This window comes from Macrotis lagotis, chromosome 3, assembly GCF_037893015.1.
Source record: "Macrotis lagotis isolate mMagLag1 chromosome 3, bilby.v1.9.chrom.fasta, whole genome shotgun sequence".
NCBI lineage: Eukaryota > Metazoa > Chordata > Mammalia > Peramelemorphia > Peramelidae > Macrotis > Macrotis lagotis.
Window position 1 is genome coordinate 287,530,634 of NC_133660.1, and position 17,868 is coordinate 287,548,501.

Consider the following 17,868-nt stretch of genomic DNA (forward strand, 5'->3'; position numbering starts at 1 on the left):
AGCCCAATACAACCCCTGAAATGGCCTGGCTAGCCAGGCCCTGAACTTACCCATTGGCCGGCCCAGGGACCCTCCAGCCTCGGACTTGTTCCAGGGTAGTGTCCGTCATCTCAATTCTCAGCGGCAGCAGCGGGGCCCACACGGTCACCCGTAGTGAGGCTCGGAGCCGGCGCCACCAGAAGTCCACCTGAACGCCCTGGGCTCCCTGACTCTCCTTGCCTTCCACAAACACTTCATCACAGGTCTCTGACACCTGGAAAGAGGAGAGGGCTCAGGAGGGCAAGGGAATTGTGAAGAGGGGTTTGATGGAGAGCTGACCAGTGGTGAGAGCTGGAAGGGACTAATCTAAACTAATTTTATGGAAGACAGGCCCACATGGGGGAAGTGATTTGACCAAGGTCATAATTCAAAGACTTCCAGCTGGAAGGAATCTCAACAAATTCAACCTGTTCATTTTTCAAAGGGGAACATGGGGGGAATGTGTAGAGATCCCAAGGTCACAGATTTAGAGACAACACAACACAAGAGCATTGGACTTGGAACAAGGAAGACCTGGATTCAAATCCTGCCTGACACTTACTAGCTGGTTGACTCTAGCTAGACGTCATTTAATCTGTCTGCTTCAGTTTCCTCCACTATAAAATGAGGATGTCGACTCAATGGTCTTTAGACATCTTCTATCTATGATCACCTGGAAAGAACCTCAGAGACCATCAAATTCACCTTCAAAGGAGAAAATGGCAGCTCTGGGGCAGAGGAGAGGAAGGTGACTGTACTCAAAATGATAGCAACCAGTCCTGGACCCAGGACTTTTGACTCCAAATAAACCACCTTCTTTCCACGCCATTGAAATCCACTGACGTGTCCATCATGTTTTCCCTCTCCAGACTCCTCTTAATGACATTCCAACAAGCCTGGGTTCCCATGCACACTGGTTGGGGGTGGGGGGGCAGGGTTTGGGGTAGCAAGACCATGAAGACCTGGCCGTAGCTACAACCACACACTAAGATAGGGAAGGATCAGCCAGATTCCTGAATTATCACTGTTGTTGGTGACATCGGGTTCTGTCCTAATCCATATTCCTGAAAACATAAGACCTTTCACTTGGCTCTCCAAGCTTGCTTAGAGCATCTGGACAAGGTCTGCACAAAAGGAGCCATGATGGAAAAGGGTCTTGATGCCATGGGAACGTAAATGAAAAGGACTTTAGAGGCCTTCTAGTCTGAAACCCTCATTTGACAGTTGAGGAAACTGAGGCCTGAAAGTTCATTCATCTGGCCAAGGTCACTGAGAAAATGGAAGCAGCATTTGAATCCAGGCCTTTCAGTTCCAAACCAAGTACTATGGAGTTGACTTGAAGGAATCGGGGATGTGGAGCTGGTAGAAGAAGAAGCCACCCTTGCACAGCTGGAAGAGGGATTAGTCTTGTTCTGCTTGAACCTAGCAAGCAGAACCAGTAGCAATGGGGGATGGTCCAAAGAGGTCGATTTAGATGCTGTGAAAGAGCTGTCCAAGGTCAGAATAGGAGGTGGTAGGCTCCCCCTGGAAGGAGACCTTTAAGCAGACTTCCTTGTGGGGAGGATCCAGGGAGATATCTTCTGGGAGCAGTTTTCCCTCTAAAGGAGGAAGGGGCCCCATTTCTTGTAGGTCTAGAGAACTGAAGAAGAAGGCAGAGGGACAGGGCAGGAGTTGACATGCCACTCACCTGTAGGACCTGGGTGTTGGCCGACTCACAGCCCACCTGCTCGGTGACCTCCACCACAGTGCCTCCCAGCTCCACAGTGACCAGACGGATGGGAACTCTTCGGGGAATGCCAGTCAGGGGGGCAGTGTTCACCAGCTCCTCGGTCTGCAAGGTCACCCAATGGCAAGGCTAGTGACCAGGGTTCCTATGATTCTCAACTCAAGGTTTTCCTAGGGCCCAGCACACCCCTGATGCCATCTTAACAACTGTGTGGAGGTCTGACACTGAATTCTTGTTAACTGGCACCACTGATACTGGTTCCTGGGTTCTCTTGGAAAAGTCCCCTGGAAACCCACCCCTGCAGACGACTGGCACATAGAAGCCCCCCAGGGTTCTTAAGGAGCCTCCAGTACTGTCCTTGTATGCCCCTGGATCAGGAAGAAGATGAGACCCAAGGACCTGAGGCGGTGCCTATGAACAGGCACAGCCACCCTAGCCCAGCCCATGGTCTGTTACCTTTGCCATGGGGACAAGGGCCCGGATGTCCCGCTCAGACACCAGGATCTCCCACACCATCTTATCCTTCTTGGCCTCAGGGACCTGGCTTGGGTATTCCAGCTGCCATGTGATTGGACGGGTGGACGAGGTGGTTCCTGTACTGTTCTCCACAGCAAAGTCCACCCATAGGAACTCTGAGAATCCAGGTAAGCTTCTAGGAAGAGGAGAATCAAGCCAGAGAAGGCAAGGGAGGATCAGGCTGCTGCCACGCTTGGAAACCACCTTGCCCCCTTTCCCATTCCTGGTTCTTCATTCTCACCCTCAATCACATCTCCTTCCTCACATCAGATCCCAGCCTTCTTCTTTTCCCCAATACCCTAGAAGAATGCCAGAAAACAAGACCATCCTACCCTGCCCTTCCTTCTCTGGTCAGCCTTTCCTCCTTTCCCTAAAGAAGCAGTTCTCCCCTACAAGAAGTATCTTTTATCTTATCTTCCTCAGTGGATCAACCCCACTTTCATCCCCGTTCTACCTGTAATTTTCAATCACTCCCATCTACTGGCTCCTTTCCTCTTGTCTTCAAATAGACTCATGTCTACCATTTGCGGGGGGGGGGGGGGGGGGATTGCAAGACAATGGGGTTAAGTGACTTGCCCAAGGTCACACAGCCAGGCAATTATTAAGTGCCTGAGGCTGGATTTGAACTCAGGTCCTCCTGACTCCAGGTGCTCTATCCACTGCGCCACCTAGCCGCCCTAAGTCTGCCATTTTTTACAAACCTTCAAGAGATCCTCCCATCCCCATCTATCATCACCTTGTATGTCTTTGGCTTCTCTCTGACAAACTCTTTGAAAGAGTCATCTCTACTGGTGTCTTTCTCTCCTCCAAGCTCTCTATTATCTGGCTTTCACCTAATTCCTCAACTGAGAGTCCTCCTCCAAAGTCATGACAGAGGGCAGCTAGGTGGCGCAGTGGATAGAGCATTGACCCTGGAGTCAGGAGGACCTGAGTTCAAATCCTGCCTCAGACACTTAATAATTGCCTGGCTGTGTGACCCTGGGCAAGTCATTTAACCCCATTGACTTAAATAAATAAAAAAAATTAAAAACAAAGTCATGGCAGATCTCTGTGTGGTCAACCCAAATGACCTTTTCTTAGGCTGTGTCTTTCTTGACCTTCCTGCAGCCTCTAACACCATTGTCCTCCTCCTGGATTCTTTCCTCCCCTGCTCTCTCTGACTTCTCCCCCAATCTCCCCCACCTGACCTCTCCTCAGCCTCCCTTTCTGGATCATCTAGTAGGTGTGTTCACAGACCATTGTGGACATTCTACTTTGTCCCTCTGCTCTCAGAAGTTCACAGTTCTCGCTATGCAGCAGACACTCCAACCTACAGAGTCTACCTTGGACTTTCTCTTGAGTTCTGGTCCCCAATCACCAGTTACTTGTTGAACTTCTCAAACTGGGAGTTATCCCAGACTCCATATATCTGAAGCAAAATTTGTGGCCTTTGGCCTTCCAGGCCCCAACCCTCCATCCCTCTCCCAAGCTTTCCTGCTCCTGTTCAAGATACCACGGTCCTCCTGCTCACCCTTTCTTCTGAACTCCTCCCCCACTCCCCCATATCTGGTCCTTCTACGTGCACAACACTGCCTCCCATCTTAAGCCACCATCTTAATTCAGACCCTCATGTCCACACTTGCCTAGCTTGTTGGGCTTCTAATTGCCCTCCCTGCACCTCAAGTCTCTCCCCGCTCCAATTCATCTTCTGGGCAGCTGCCAAGATTTTCTTACTGCACAAGTTTGACCACGTCACCCTTCTCCCCATTGGCTCCCTTGGACCCCCAGATAGAAAGTCCTCTCTGAGACAGCCCCACCCCTTTCAACCTTTTCCAGTCTTTGAACATATATCTCCTCCCTACAAACTCTACTGGTCTGTTTGCCAGTTTGCCACCTCCATGTTTCGGCATCAGTCATCCCATACCTTCACCTGTCTCCTGAAATCACCAGCTTCCTTCAAGGCAAGACTCAAGATTTGCTTCTGGGAAAGGCCTTTCCTGATCCCGCCCAGCTGCTCATGTCCTCCCTCTTCCAAAGTACCTTGGAATCATTTTGTACGAATCTTATACCTAATCATTCACATATGGAGTTTGTCTACCTATGAGAACACAAGCTCCTTCAGGGAAGGAACAATATTTCTTTTGTCTTAGTAGCCCAGCTGCCCCCCTCCTTGGCTGGCACAGAGGCAAACACATACACCTCTGGGATGGGGAGGGCCAGTCCTACCTGGTGTCTGACCCTGCAGACCCAGTGACTTGGCAGGTGATGAGCACTGTGTGATGTTTAGAGCCTTTTAATTTTTCCAGTTTGGCTGTCCATAGGGAGGGGTGAGCAGGACGGGCAGCTATCACTTGTAGCCCCTTCTTGACCTTGATCCTAGAGAAGATGAGGAGGTGGCAACCAGAGTCACTTATCTGTGTCAGTATTGACACAAGCCTTGGAGGGAAGGGAGTAGATGGGAAACAGAGGACACAGCTCTCATTGTCAGGGGACAAAAGGTCAGAATAGGGAGAGAAGAGGTGTGTGCAAGAACCAATTCACAAATGAGAGCCAAGTGGGCATAGCAACCGAACAGCTGCCAGTACTCTTAACACTGGATATGGGGTGGGGTGTAGAGTAGAGTAGGGGGACAGTCATTGGATCTCAGGTCTGAGCTGGAGGAGATCTCGGAACCCAGAACAGAGAATGTCAGAGAGAGGAAGGAGGTTAAGACACATGGAACATGGAACATGCGAGTGGGGAGGGCCCTTAGGACATGGGATGTTAGAGCTGAAAGGAATCTCAGAACAGACCTTGGGCTAGAAGGGAGAGGAGATCACAGACACAGGAGTCCAGACTGCTTCCAATTCAGGCAGCCTCAACTAAGCCTGGGCCCCCAACCCACCTCTCTTCTCTGCCTACATATGCTCATTTGGGGATCCCATCAGCTGGTTCTTGAGACTAGAAAAGCTAACACAAAGGAATGGGATGGTGGGGGGGGGGGTGCTATCCCCAGAAGACTCACCAGAGAGTTAGGGAGTTATCAGTAAAGTTGTGTCTCAGCAGGATGGTGGTGTTGAAAGACTGCCCAGGTCTCACGGCAGCATCAGACACTCTTAGGCGGACGGCATCATCCAGGGGTACCTCTTGCTGGCGAGGGGGATCAGCCCGCTGGATCTCAACCCATCCTACGGGCAGGGGTCGATCTGGGGGAACCCCCTCCCCAGGTGGGGCACACTGTCTGGGGTCCTCTGCTGCCAGCTCCAAGGTATAGGCCAGTTCAGCCTTGGTGGTCGCGGTGTTCGAGAACCAATGCCGGGGGAATTCCATCTCCACTACGCAAGCACCCAGGGATGGCTGGAGATGGGAGAGGAAGCCTCAGTCTGAGCTGGAACCCCCACCTTGGGAGACCCGATCATTCCAAAGGGAACTAAATTCCAGCAGAGCCTGGCTCTCACCTCCTTTCTGTTCAACCCACCCCATCACAGTACCTCCCAGGAGTGGATGAAGACCCTGTTCTCCTACTCAGCCTTTCAGTCCTCCCATCCCTAGAATGACCCCTCCCCACCCCCAAGGCCACAGGCAGGGGAGGGGGTCCCACTCACTTGGAAGCGACAAGCCTGGTGTATGGTGCCCAGAGGATGGATGGCATGGAGCCGGGCACAAGGAAGATTTCGGGGGCCAGGCTGCCAGTCCTGCCCTTTGAGGTAGAAGAGGACCCGGGCATGGGGTTCCAGCGGTGTGAGGACAGGCTCCACTGACACAGCCCGAACATCCCAGGTGGCAAGAATACCGCTAGGCTCCGTGGCCCAGACTGGCACGGCCTAGAGGGCAGAAAGAAGACACTGAGTGGGGAGGGAAAGGTTCGAGAAGTCAGACTTTGGCACCAGAATAGCAGACTCCAAATCCAGTTGGGGAAGAGGACCCTGAGAAGGAATCTGGTCCAATGACCTCATTTTTACACTGGAGAAAACTGATGGGCAAATGACTCAGCCAAGATCACAAATGCAGTTGAACTTCAGAGGTAGGATCTGAATCCAGGTCCCTCTTTTTCCAAGTGGATACACCTGTTTCTCCTGTGCAGTTTTGGCTCTGGAACCTCTCTCCCCTTGCCACTCCCACCTCCCAGCACTTGCCCCTGAGGGGCAGCCCCCTTACCTGCTGGGTAGTGAAGGGTGGGTAGGAAGCCTGAAGGAGAGGCTGAGCTCTGGGCTGTGGCTGGAGGAGCAGGAAGGTCTCAGAACGGGAGCCCAGTGAGGAGTTGGCGGGAGGATAACGCCCAATCTGCTGCAGGCGGAAATACTCTGGGGAGTCTAAGAGTTCCAGAGTAACTGGCAGGTAAATAGGATCAGGGGGTTCCGTGTCTCCACTCCCTGGGAGGGGACAGAGCAGAGAGGGGGTCATTTATCAGGGTGGAGACAGAGGAAGCCAGTGGACCCTGCAAACAGTGGGCTCCTAGGAAGGCATCACAAACAAACCACCCCTGGGTCAGAGCTCCACCTGAACATCCTGTGTGGTGTATCCAGTGACAGGGAGCTCACTACTTCCCCAGGCAGTCCATTCAGATCAGAGCCAAGACATGGGGAAGGCCCCAGGCAGAAAGGTCAGGGGTAGGGAGCCCTAGGACCACACCTCTTCTCCAGTCTTGATGTTCAGGATGCATCTGTGTCCTTTACAACTCATTCCTTCTCCCCCGCCCCAGCCCCCCAGGTCTCCTGCTGCTTTCCTTGGTTTTACTTCTGGCTGAGCTGAGAAGGTAAGATGACTGGGGCTCCTGAGGCTCCCTCCTCTTCAGAAATGACAATGATTGCCCTATCTGTAGAACTTGCTTCACACACAAGCCCTTCGGGTCCCGTTTAAGGGGCAAGAGAAATTATGATCTCTATTTACTAGACAAGGAAAAAGTGCAGAACAGGGCAAGGTTCAGCACCAAGACATGAACACCCTCTCCTTTAAGACTTGGGGTGCCTACCCTTCTAGAAGGTGAGGTAGGCAAGAAAATAGGGCTACAAGACTTGATTTTTAATTCTGGCTAGACGAGGGAGGTATGGCTTGGCATTCGTGCATCTGGGGGGGGAACCTGGGGGTCTTGGTGGACCACAAACTTAATGAGTCAATAGTGTGATGTGGCACCCCAAAAGATGATATAATTCAAGGCTGCTTTAAGAAAGACCCGGAGTAGGGTGGCTAAGTGGTGCTTGGATTCAGGAGTACCTGAATTCAAATCCAGCCTCAGATACTTAATAATGACCTAGCCGTGTGGCCTTGGGTGAGACACTTAATCCCATTGCCTTGCAAAAAAAAAAAAAACCAACTAAAAAAAAGGCCCAGAGCCCAGGACTAGGGAGGTGGGAGTCTGCCACCCTGTGCCCTGGTCAGATCTCATCTGGAAAGGATTATTTATGAGCTAGAGAATGTCCAAGGGAGAGCAGCCTGGAGAGTGAATGGCTCTGAGTCCGGGTCCTATTTGGATGGGTCTGACCAAAAAGGGCTGATAAGTTGGAAGAAGGGTTCACTTGGCTATGTTTGCTCCCAGAGGCAGAATGGCTGGAAGTGACAAAGAGGGCAAGGGCTTGGTGTCAGGAAAAGCTTTCTAATGAGAGCTGAGTTCCGCCTGCCCTGGAAGACTTCAAGCCAGTCTAGATGCCCCCTCCCCCAGATTCGGTTCCAAGGGAGCCTTTGTTCAGGGGCAGGTTGGACTAGATGTCTGCGTGGGCCACTCACTCCCCTTTCTGAGCCTCAACTTTCCCATCCGTAAAGGAAGGATAATAACACCCGCCTTCCCTGCCTCTGGGGTAAGTTATGGGGAGGATCCAATGATGGGGGCTGGTGGATGGGAGAAGTACTTTCAAAGGCTTGCCCGAGGGGCAGGGTTGACGACTGCTCTGCTTCACAGGGTCCAGAGGGAGGGGAGCAGGGGGTTCAAAGATGCCGCCTTGAGGATCTTCAGCCCCTCCAGGAAGGAGGGAAGGCCATGTCCGTGATGGCGTGCCCCTCTCTTTCTCCAGGTCCTGGGGTTCGGTGGGGAACAGGTGGATGGGGCCATAAAGGAGGCCCTGCCACCAGGCCACATTACCCAGCTCAGGAGAAGCTTCCAACTTCAGGCTGGGCTACTGTCCTTGGGGCTTCCCATCTGCCCCACAACGGGATCATCCTGCTGAGTTCCCTGGGGAAGGCTCAGGCCCTCCAGTCCCAATTCTGCCCTCCCCACCCTGCCACAGAGAGAGAAACAGGGGTGCTGCTCCCCGCCCCAGTCACAGAGACATCATGGTCCCTCCACAAGGAAGGGGCAAGTGTTTGATCTGTTTGATCCCACCTGTCTAGCAGGTGGGTGAGGGCCCTTCCTCCCTGAGGGTGATGTCCACCTTCTTTCTCTCCTTCCCTCCCACTAGGAAGCAGAGGCCCCGTGAAGCCCAGGTGGAAGGAAGGATGCTGACCCAGGGGCCCTCCCAGGAGCAGAAGACACAAGAGACAGACCAGGGGAGGCTCCCACATCAGAAAATGTAGGGGGGCCGGACCGCCATGAATTAGGACCCCTTGGGAGACACGGAGCAGTCCAAACCAAGGGGTTTTCCTGGGGTAGGAGCTAAGAAAGAAGGCAGCGCCTGACAGTCTGAGGTATCTGGGGGAAGAAGGGGTGAACCCCCAAACCAGAGGTGTCTGAGGGAAAGAATGATCCGACCCCCTGAGGCCACAGGTGGCAGAGAGAAAAGAAGGATCGGACCCCGGAGGCCAGGGACGAAGGGAGGGGAAGAAGGGTCGGACCCCGGGAGGCCAGAGTGGGCTGGGGGGAATGATCGGACCCCGGAGGCCAGGGTGGGCTGGGGGGAATGATCGGACCCCGGAGGCCAGAGGTGGCTGGGGAAAGGATCGGACCCCGGGGGGCCAGAGTGCGCTGGGGGGAATGATCGGACCCCGGAGGCCAGAGTGGGCTGGGGGGAATGATCGGACCCCGGGGGCCAGAGTGGGCTGGGGGGAATGATCGGACCCCGGAGGCCAGAGGTGGCTGGGGAAAGGATCGGACCCCGGGGGCCAGAGTGTGCTGGGGGAATGATCGGACCCCGGAGGCCAGAGTGCGCTGGGGGGAATGATCGGACCCCGGAGGCCAGGGTGGGCTGGGGGGAAAGGATCGGACCCCGGGGGCCAGAGTGCGCTGGGGGGAATGATCGGAACCCCGGAGGCCAGAGTGGGCTGGGGAAAGGATCGGGCCCCGGGGGCCAGGGACGAATGGAGGGGAAGAAGGGTCGGACCCCGGAGGCCACAGGTGGCTGGGGGGAAACAACGCTCCGCCCCCCAAAGACCAGAGGTGGCTGGGGAAGAAGGATCGGATCCCCGGGGGCCAGAACGTAAGGGGAGCAAGAGGTCGGCCCCCGGGGGCCAGAGGTGGCCGGGGAAAGCCGGACCGGCCCCCGGGGGCCAGAGGTCCCCGGGCAGGAGGGAGGCCGGCCGGGGACCCTGGCGGCGGGGGCCGGGTCCAGGCCAGCGCTCCCCGAGCCCGCAGCCCATTCGCGTCCGCGGACCCCGCAGCCCGCCCGGGGCTCCCCCGCTCCGCCCGGGGCCCCCTCACCTCGCACGGTCTCCAGCGCCAGCAGGGCCAGCCAGAGGCGGCCGAGCCCGGGCCGCGCGCTCCGGGGGCCGCCGGCGCCCATGCCGCCCGCCCGGCCCCGCAGCCCCGGGGCCGCCGCCGCTCCGCGCCCGCAGACAATGGAGCCCGAGCGGGCGGGCGCGGGGGAGGGGCCGGCCGGACGCCCCGCCCCGCCCCGCCCCCCGGGGCCGGGAGGGGAGCCGGGGCGCGGGGAGCAGGGGGGGTCCGGCAGCGGGGCGCCGGGCGGGGACAATGGGGGCCCCCGCGCGTGTGCACGGGCGCCCCGGGAGAAGCTGGCGGGGGGGCGTGGACCCGCGTGGGCGGGAGCGTGCGCACGTGCGCCGGGACCTAGGGGGCCACAAACGCGCAAGTGGGAGAAAACGCGCGGGGCGCACAAATAGGGGTGCACGAGGGAGCGCGGGGGGGAGGGCTCGCCCTGGCCCCAGCCAGGCCCCTCTGCCTCTGCGCAGGCGCAGCGGCGCGGGGGGGCGGGCCTGCGCCCCTCCAGGCGCCCCCTGGCGGGCACCGTCGGAACCAACCCAGGGGAGGGGAGGGGAGGGGAGGGGAGAGGGGAGGGGAGGGGAGGGGAGGGGAGGGGAGGGGGGGGGGGGGGGGGGGGGGGGGGGCGAAATCAGCCACTCGAGACTCGGGTTAAAGACGTTTTATATGGAACGAGACAAACAGCGCGCGTTGTGGCCGCTAAAACCCGGGGCCCCGCGGGGCCCTCTGCCCCCCTCTCCCAGGGACCTCCTTCTGGGCGCCGGGCTGGGCAGTGATGCTGCAGGGGAGGGGGCCATGTGGAAGCTGGTTCTCCCCCGGAGCCTTGGGGGCGGGGGGCTGCCCCGGGCCCGACGGGAGGCCGGGGGCTCTTTGGCAGGTGTCAGACACCGAGACACATTCCGAGGTACAGCGGGCAGGCAGCAGGCACTGCTGGCTTGATTGAAGGCACTTTACTCATCCCGGCCCCCCACGGGCCCCTATGGGGCTTCTCTGCCCCCCCAGCCATCCTCAGGTGGCAGCTTTGCCTCCTCTCCTGGGGGGGAGGGGGGGTGCATGGGACACAGGAGCTGGCCAGAGGGAAGCAAGGAGAGTCAGAAGCGAGAGGTGGCAGGGGCACCGGGGGCGGAGGCGGGCAGGCTGCCCTGAGGTCCATCTGTGCCCTCGTGTCTCCGGGAAGGCCATGGCAGTGGTGAGCTAGCTTTAAGGGTTGGAGCAGGAGATGGAGAATGACCAGGCCCCCCTCAACACTCCATGGCCAGGCTGGGCTGGGGGCAAGGGAAGGCTTCAGGAGCCAATCCACAAGAGGCCCTCTTTAAAAGAGGGGCCCTGAGGAGAGGAGGGGGGTGGCGGGGAAATGGGTCTTCATCTCCCTGCTGGGGCAGGCGGAGGGCTCCGTGATCCAGAGGCAGCTCAGCTCTTTGGTGTGGTGACGGGGCGGTGACGTCCAGGACTCCCTCCCCTCTGCCCCGGGCCCCTCACTCTTCTGCGCTGCGGGTGGCCTTGGCTGCCCGTCTCTGCCTCCAGCGGAGTTCCTCCACCTGCCTCTCCAGGCCTCTCACCTTGGCCTCCAGCTGGGCTCCCGAGGCGCGGCTGCCGGTCAGCCGGCTGAGCAGGGCGTACAAGGTCAGCAGTCCCAGAAGCATCAGGGCCCGGATGGAGGGGTCTGGCACCGACCTGACCACAGCCACAAAGCCCACAAGGAAGATGACCAGCTTCAGGCCCCACAGGATCCGGCCCAGCAGAGCCAAAAGCAAGCCCAGGAGCAGGGCCAGCACCCAGTAGGCAACGAGAGACCCCACTCCCCAGAGGAGGAAGGTCTGGACTTGGCTGGGGCTGAGCCTCAAGCCTTGGGTGAGGTGGTCACCTAGGAGAGAGAGTCAGTTAGATCCACAGAGAGTGCCAATAACACTCCAAAGTCAGACTGGGGGGGGGTTCCACAGGATAAGAACCCCCGTTTTAGCAAGAGGGGAAGATACTGACCCCTCAAGGGAGCCATCCTCCCCAGACCTAGACTCTGAAAAAGCATCAGAGGGTCACTCATACACCAAGCCCGCCCCCCCCACCCAGGACCAGGGTCATCACTCCTTTCTGTCTGGCCTGGGCCCCAGCCAGACCTTCCGCTTCTTACCATTCAGCCCCATCGCATTCAGAAGCTGTGCCAAGATCCCAGAGAGAGCAAAGAAAGCCACGGAGATGGCTGAGGACGTGGCCCACAGCACTTGAGACAAGGTCTAGGAGAGAGCAGAGTGTCTGGGTGAATGTGAGGAATGGCCAGGCCTCTCCTCCCAACCCAGGCCAGAGATCTAAAATAAACCCTGGGCCCACTTCCAGTTCATGCTGCAGGGGGGCTCCCAAAGCTCCGGGGAGAAAACGCCCACAAACTTGGTCGTCCTGGGCCGGCCTCCCCCCGGCCATCAGAGCCACCCTAGAGGCTTAGGACGTCCTGTGGGCTAAGAACGTCTGGGTCTGAAATGGCTAGCCACTCAAGGAGAGGGCCTGCCGCTAACATTCACACCACTAAACGATATTATCAGCCCAGTGGAACTACCAAGGCCTGACTCCACTTGAGGAAACAAATTCCCAGGCCCAAGCCTGGATATCAGATCTCTCTCCTCCACCAAGAAAGTGAAGTCTTTGGGCACATTTAGATAAAAGTCAGACTCGACAGGGAAGCAGATTTTGCCAATGGATTGGCTCTTTGAGCCCATCCTTCATGACTTGTGTTTACCTTATTCTTCCTAGACTCCTAACTGCAGGGATGCTGGGCCTCACAGAATCTGAACTAGAAGTGATGGCTTGAACTGTGAGTGGACCTATAACCAGTTTCCCCTTCCACGGACAGCCCCGTCAGTTCTCCGAGCCAGGAAACCTCACCTCAGCCACAACGTGCATGATCTCAGGCCCAATCCAGGAGTCCAAGGTCTCCTGAATAGCTGATCCTGTCTGGGACAGGAAATCTGTTGGGGGCTCCCTCTTTGGCTGTTTTCTTGAATGGAAGTCTTGCTGGGAACTTGCCATGTGCAGGACAAGGAAGAGAGCCACGAAGGCCACCAAGAGTGATCTGGGCATAATTCGCCCCATTAAGAATCTATTTCCCAATCTCAACATGGCTCTGCCTGCCAGGAAGAAGAAAAAAAAGACATTATTATCGACTTGGTCTCTAGAGTCCCGTAGAAGCCAGGTTGGCTCACAAACCAAAGCCTGATTCTGGAAAAAGACCAGATGCCGGCTGGAAAAGTATTTACGAAGGAGACCGTGGGGCCTTGCACTGGAGCCACACCTAATCAGCTAGTTCCTGGCTCCTCTTTCTAGCCTTTTTTTTTTCCTGGCCTTTCTTTACCCAGTCCTCAGAGCAGTACAGAGTTCTAAATTGTGAAGAAGAAAATACAAAGAGAGGGAAGATGTGACAGCTGCCCTCAGGGGGTTCAGAATCTGAGGGGAGCCAGGGAAGAAGTATGACACTGATAAGGAAGTCTCTAACACAATGCTCCCTACGCCTAGTGAGTGCTGGTCAAGGGCAGAGGGGGAGGCTGGGCTCAAGGAGGGGATCCTGGAGATGACCTGAGAATCAGGTCTTCTAGTGAGAAGCATTCCAGAAATGCAGAGCAGAGGCACCGAGGTCTGGACTGACCGTGGGCTCACCTGGGGGCCAGATACAGAAGTGAGTGGTGCCAGCTGGCCTGCTGCCTCGTTCAGTCATCTCAGTCAGGCCTGAGCCTTCATAACCCCATTCGGAGTCTTCTTGGCAGAGACACTAGAGGAGTTTGCCATTTCGTTCTCCAGTTCATTTTACAGAGGAGGCAAACAAGACAAAGTGAGTTGCCCAGGCTCAGACTGCTAGTGTCTAAGGATGGATTTGAACTCAGGACAAGGCGTCTCCATTCACTACCTCAAGCTAGAAGTTCAAACTTGACTAGACTGGTAAGAGGTGGCTTCTGGAAGATTCAAGGCAGAAATCAGTCACATTGAGTTGGGTTGGCAATGATAAGAGGTAGGTAAACAGTAGGATTTTGTTGAAAGCCAAGAGAGGTGGCAATCAATGGGAGCATGTCTTAATGAAGGTCCTTCCAAAAAAATCAGGGAACAAAACTGGGCAGAAACAATAGAAAGAGCAGACTGAGGCCCTGGGTCCAAATTCTGGCCTCACTTCTACCTGTTCAACCTCGGGCAAGTCATTTCCCCTCCAGAGCTTCCATTTTACCCAAGGACTAGGCTCCATGGTCTCCAAGGCTCCATCCACAACTCAACAGTCTCAGCCCAATGGGTCACTGACTTGACTTCTGTACAGTCCTATATAAACTTTGGCTCACGTGAGCCTCACAAAAACACAGTGGGTCAGCTATGAGAAGAGGAAACTGAGGCTCAGAGAAATGACCTGGCCAGAGATATGCCACAAATAGGAAGGGACAAGTTGTGGACCCAAATCTTCTGGCCTTCAGGACGAGCACCTTCCCCTCAGCTTACGTCACCACTTCTGGGTAAAACTTCCCTAGTCCGTGTGCCTCAATGTTGAAGTGGTACAACAGATACAGGAAGTATGAAAGGAGTCAAAGCTGTGAGGGATGACCTCAGCTCTCTGGGCTGACCCTGACCCCTCCCAAGAGGATGAAAAGAGGCTGCAAAGGAAGGGGCAGAGAGCACAGAGGGGGTGAGCTCTCCAGCACCCAGAATATTCAAGAACAGAAAGTGGCAGCTAGGGGCAATTCACTTAAAGACTGAGCCTTGATTCCCAGGTGAAGCTACTCTGTGGGGACAAAGAAGCCCCAAGAAAGTCGGCTCTCCTGGAATGTCGGACAGCAAACACCCCGCTTCTTCCTCTTTTTGCTTCCAGGGGCATGGAGGGAGCTGCAGAGGGAACCTGTACTCTTCAGGGGGTTTGAAGGTCCACCTACTCCTGAGATGGTGAGAGGACAGTCAAGTTTGCCAGGTTTCTGTGGAACCCAATTCACTGGAAAGCTCAGCCTGAAAGCACCAAGAGGAGGAGAGGAGGAAGAGAATCCAAGCCCGGCCAGAAAGTGCTCTTCCCTGTCCTGCCTGAAGAAGTGAGATGAGGCCTGGGAACAGCTGCTAAAAAGGCAGGCCACGAGGAGGAGAGTGGCACCAAGAAAGCCTCTGATTCTGCCATGTGCCAGGGGCAGACGGCTGCCAATGCCCAAAGGCGAAGGCATCTGAGTACAAACTGAGTCAGGAACTTAGAGGAGGGCTAAGGTTTCCTTTCATGACCGCTCCAAGAATGACGGAACAGACAGGGCCTCCTCCACTTTAGAAGGGCAAGGATCGGCGCTCCCCTGCCCGGGTCGGCCCGTTGGCATTGGTGCCGACGGGTGCCCGCTCCATGGAGTCTTTGAGCAGCCCCCAAGCAGTCAGGCGTTTGCCCTGCTCTCCAGGCTGGCCCCGGGTAGGGAGCCTGGGGAAGTCCGGGTGGAAACACTGTATCCCAGGGCCGGTTCTGTCCCCCGGCCCCGCCCACCCAGGAGGCTGCCAGACCCCCTTGCGGGCACTGCCCGCTGCCAGTCCCGGGCCCGGGAGAAGCTCACCGGCTCCGGGGGAGCCCTGGGGCCCGCGCCCGCCCGGCACGGGGGAGCGGGGGGGCCCGGCCGGGGCCCGGGTCCATTCATGCCATTTTACAGATGAGAAAACCGAGCCTCGGGGAGACAGGGGGCCCTCGGGGCTCTCCCCCCGGCTCACGGGTGGGGGGGCGAGTCCCAACAATAGCGGCCCGCGGAGGCCCGGCCTCGGGGCGCCCAGTCCCTGCTTCGGGGGGCAACGCCCCGCTCTGGGGAGCCCCGGCTCGGCGGGGGCCCCGCGCCTCCCGGCTCCCCGGGTTCTCGCACTGAGTCACGGGGGGCCGGGCCGCAGGGGGAGCCCCCGCCCCTCCCCCGGGGCTGGCAGCTGTCGCTGGGCGGGGCCCCGGGGCCCGGCCCGGGGACCCCCGCGGGGGCGCCCCGACCCCTGGGCCCGGCCGCGGCGGCTGCGTCCCCCCTCCGGCCGCCCCGCGGGCCCCCCGCGGCCCCGAAACGCCGGCCCGTTACCTAGCAACGGGTCCCCTGTCCCGCCCGCGCCGCCCCCCGCCGCCGCTCCGCACCCGCGGCCCCGCGGCCCCGCGGCCCGGCCCTCCCCGGCCCTCCCCGCCGCGGCGGGACTCACGCGCGCGGGCGACGTGGGCCCTTCACGCGGGGATCCGCTAGCGCCGCGCTGCTTCGGAGCCTGGCGGACGCTCTGCGCCTGCGCCGTGCGGGGCCCCGGGAAAGCCTCCCGCCCCCGCGAGGGGCCTGCGCGTGCGCCCTGGGGCGCGGCGGCCCCGCCCACGGCAGGAGCCCGAGATGGGCGCCCGGGGCCCGGGGGCCTGCGAGGCCCGGCCCGCACACCGGCGCATGCGCCCTGCGCGCGGCCTGCCCCCGGGTCGCCCCCTCCGGCTGCCCGGGACCCCCAGGTCGCCCCGGCGCGCACGCCTCCCCCGTCCGTGGCGGTGGCCGGTCGAGGGCCGGGCTCTGGGCCGCCCCGGCGGGGCCCGGCGGGCCTCGAGGAGACGCCGGAGGCGGCCGGGCGCTTGGAGGGCCGCAGAGGACGTGCGCGTGGCGGCCGGGGCGCCTTCCCCCGGGCCCAGGGCCCGGCCCTGCCCGGGTGGGACGAGGGGAGGCTGCGGCTGCCCGGCCGGGCCAGGCGGCCCTCTGCTCCCCGCATGTGCCGCGGAGGCCCGGCCTGCCAAGGCCAGGGCGACCTGAAGCTCCAGTCCGGGGCCCCGGGCCCTGTCCGCAGGCTGCAGCCCGGCTCCGCCGCCCTCTTTGCCCAGGTCCCCCGGACTATGGCAGGACGAAGGGCCCGGCCTTAAGGATGCTCGGCCTCCTCCACCGGGCCCCGGCCACCTGACTGCAGCCAAGCCAAACCCCTGGGCCCGGCTCTTCTGGGCCCGGCTCTCCTGGGCCCCGCTCCCCAGGCTGAGAGAAAAACAGAGTTGACCCTGCCCGCAGGGAGCTTATGGCCTTCTTTAAAAATTACTCAGATTGGGGCTCCTTGGCTTTCCACTTTCCCCCATCCATCTCACTGTAAAAAGAGAATGACCTCTAAGTAAAAGCAGTCCATGTTGGGGTTCTCTCCCTGAAGAGCCCCCCATATTACACAGCCACAGACCAGCCTCTCTGGAGGAAAGGGAGGTGCCTTTCCTCATCTGCTTCTGTTCTCAGGTGCAGTTTCCATAGTTTCTTCCAGAGACATTATAGATAATGTACCGTGGAGAAGGGTTGGAATCTTAGAAGTCTGCCACTGGGTGAAGAGGCAGCGTTTAAATGTGATTCTGGAAACAGTAATGGCTGAGGCCAGGGCCAGGAGAAAAGGACTAAGCATTTACTACTTTGGAGACCTGAAGGGAAAGGGGGAGGAGGGGGGAACAGGAGGGACCAAAGTCAGAATTTTGCTGATTTTAAGAAAAAATTTAATTTAAAAAAGAACCTGCATTGTCCAAGAAATCCGTGCTTCCTTTAGAGTCAATAGGCATTTATTAGATGTTTGCTACGCTGTGTGCAGGCCCTGCAATAACTATGGAGATGGGAAGGCAAAAACCCAAAAGCCCCTGTTCTCAAGGACCTTGCAATCCACACATTACTGGGATTCAGGCAAACAGGCAAATATATGTACAAAATAAAAGTAATTTGGGAGACAGGAGACATGGGGAGGGCACTATCAAGAAAGGTCTCAAGTAGAAAGTGGCTTGAGCTTAATCTTGATGGCAGATGGGGAGGCAAGAATCTAGAAGGGAAAAAGTGAGGTAAGCCAGATTTGTCGTGTAAAGTCTTGGCACTGGGAGATCATCAGCTCTAGTGTTGAAAGAAACCTCAGAAACCACAGCTCAGCCCTCATCAATTCCTATATTTATAGTTAGGGAACCTGATGCCCAGGGAAGTTAAGTAATTAGCTCAAAGACAAATGGGGAAGCATCAAAGGTGATGTTTGAGTCTAGGTCTTCAGATTCCAGACCCACACTGTGTCCTATGAGATGTTATGTCCTGACAGAGAATGATCAACTTCATGGAGATTAAGACCTTTCTTTTTTGGTTACAGCCAGATT

At 57.7% G+C, this 17,868-nt stretch overlaps 2 protein-coding genes across 3 annotated transcripts in view; both read right to left on the reverse strand.

The window, feature by feature from the left end:
• Positions 1-9,889, reverse strand: part of TMEM132A (transmembrane protein 132A) — a 12,967-nt gene extending 3,078 nt beyond the window's left edge. The window contains exons 1-8 of the mRNA XM_074231368.1: positions 9,786-9,889; positions 6,377-6,591; positions 5,824-6,042; positions 5,244-5,575; positions 4,466-4,615; positions 2,201-2,396; positions 1,706-1,849; positions 51-253 (exon numbers count right to left, since the gene is read on the reverse strand). Of these exons, the coding sequence (XP_074087469.1) occupies positions 51-253; positions 1,706-1,849; positions 2,201-2,396; positions 4,466-4,615; positions 5,244-5,575; positions 5,824-6,042; positions 6,377-6,591; positions 9,786-9,867 (1,541 nt within the window). The 5' untranslated portion in view covers positions 9,868-9,889. The remainder of the gene's footprint in view (positions 1-50; positions 254-1,705; positions 1,850-2,200; positions 2,397-4,465; positions 4,616-5,243; positions 5,576-5,823; positions 6,043-6,376; positions 6,592-9,785) is intronic.
• A 566-nt stretch (positions 9,890-10,455) lies between these two features.
• TMEM109 (transmembrane protein 109) lies at positions 10,456-16,058 on the reverse strand. 2 transcript variants are annotated; one of them, XM_074231371.1, is made up of 4 exons: positions 15,951-16,058; positions 12,678-12,919; positions 11,932-12,034; positions 10,456-11,667 (listed from the first exon to the last, which is right to left on the reverse strand). In XM_074231371.1, the coding sequence occupies exons 2-4, from the start codon at positions 12,909-12,911 to the stop codon at positions 11,279-11,281; spliced, it is 726 nt and encodes a 241-aa protein (XP_074087472.1). In that variant the 5' UTR covers positions 12,912-12,919; positions 15,951-16,058; the 3' UTR covers positions 10,456-11,278. The 2 variants fall into 2 exon arrangements, with proteins under 2 accessions (XP_074087472.1, XP_074087471.1); XM_074231370.1 differs by lacking the exon at positions 15,951-16,058 and adding an exon at positions 13,446-15,245.
• Positions 16,059-17,868: the final 1,810 nt, after the last annotated feature.

Excerpts from the sequence above, each read along its gene's own strand:
- TMEM109 (XM_074231370.1), bottom strand. The coding sequence starts at position 13,503 with ATGACTGAACGAGGCAGCAGGCCAGCTGGCACCACTCACTTCTGTATC. Across the intron at positions 12,920-13,445 it reads CTTCTGTATCTGGCCCCCAG|GCAGAGCCATGTTGAGATTG; the intron begins GTGAGCCCACGG and ends TCTTCCTGGCAG. Across the intron at positions 12,035-12,677 it reads TCATGCACGTTGTGGCTGAG|ACCTTGTCTCAAGTGCTGTG; the intron begins GTGAGGTTTCCT and ends GCTCTCTCCTAG.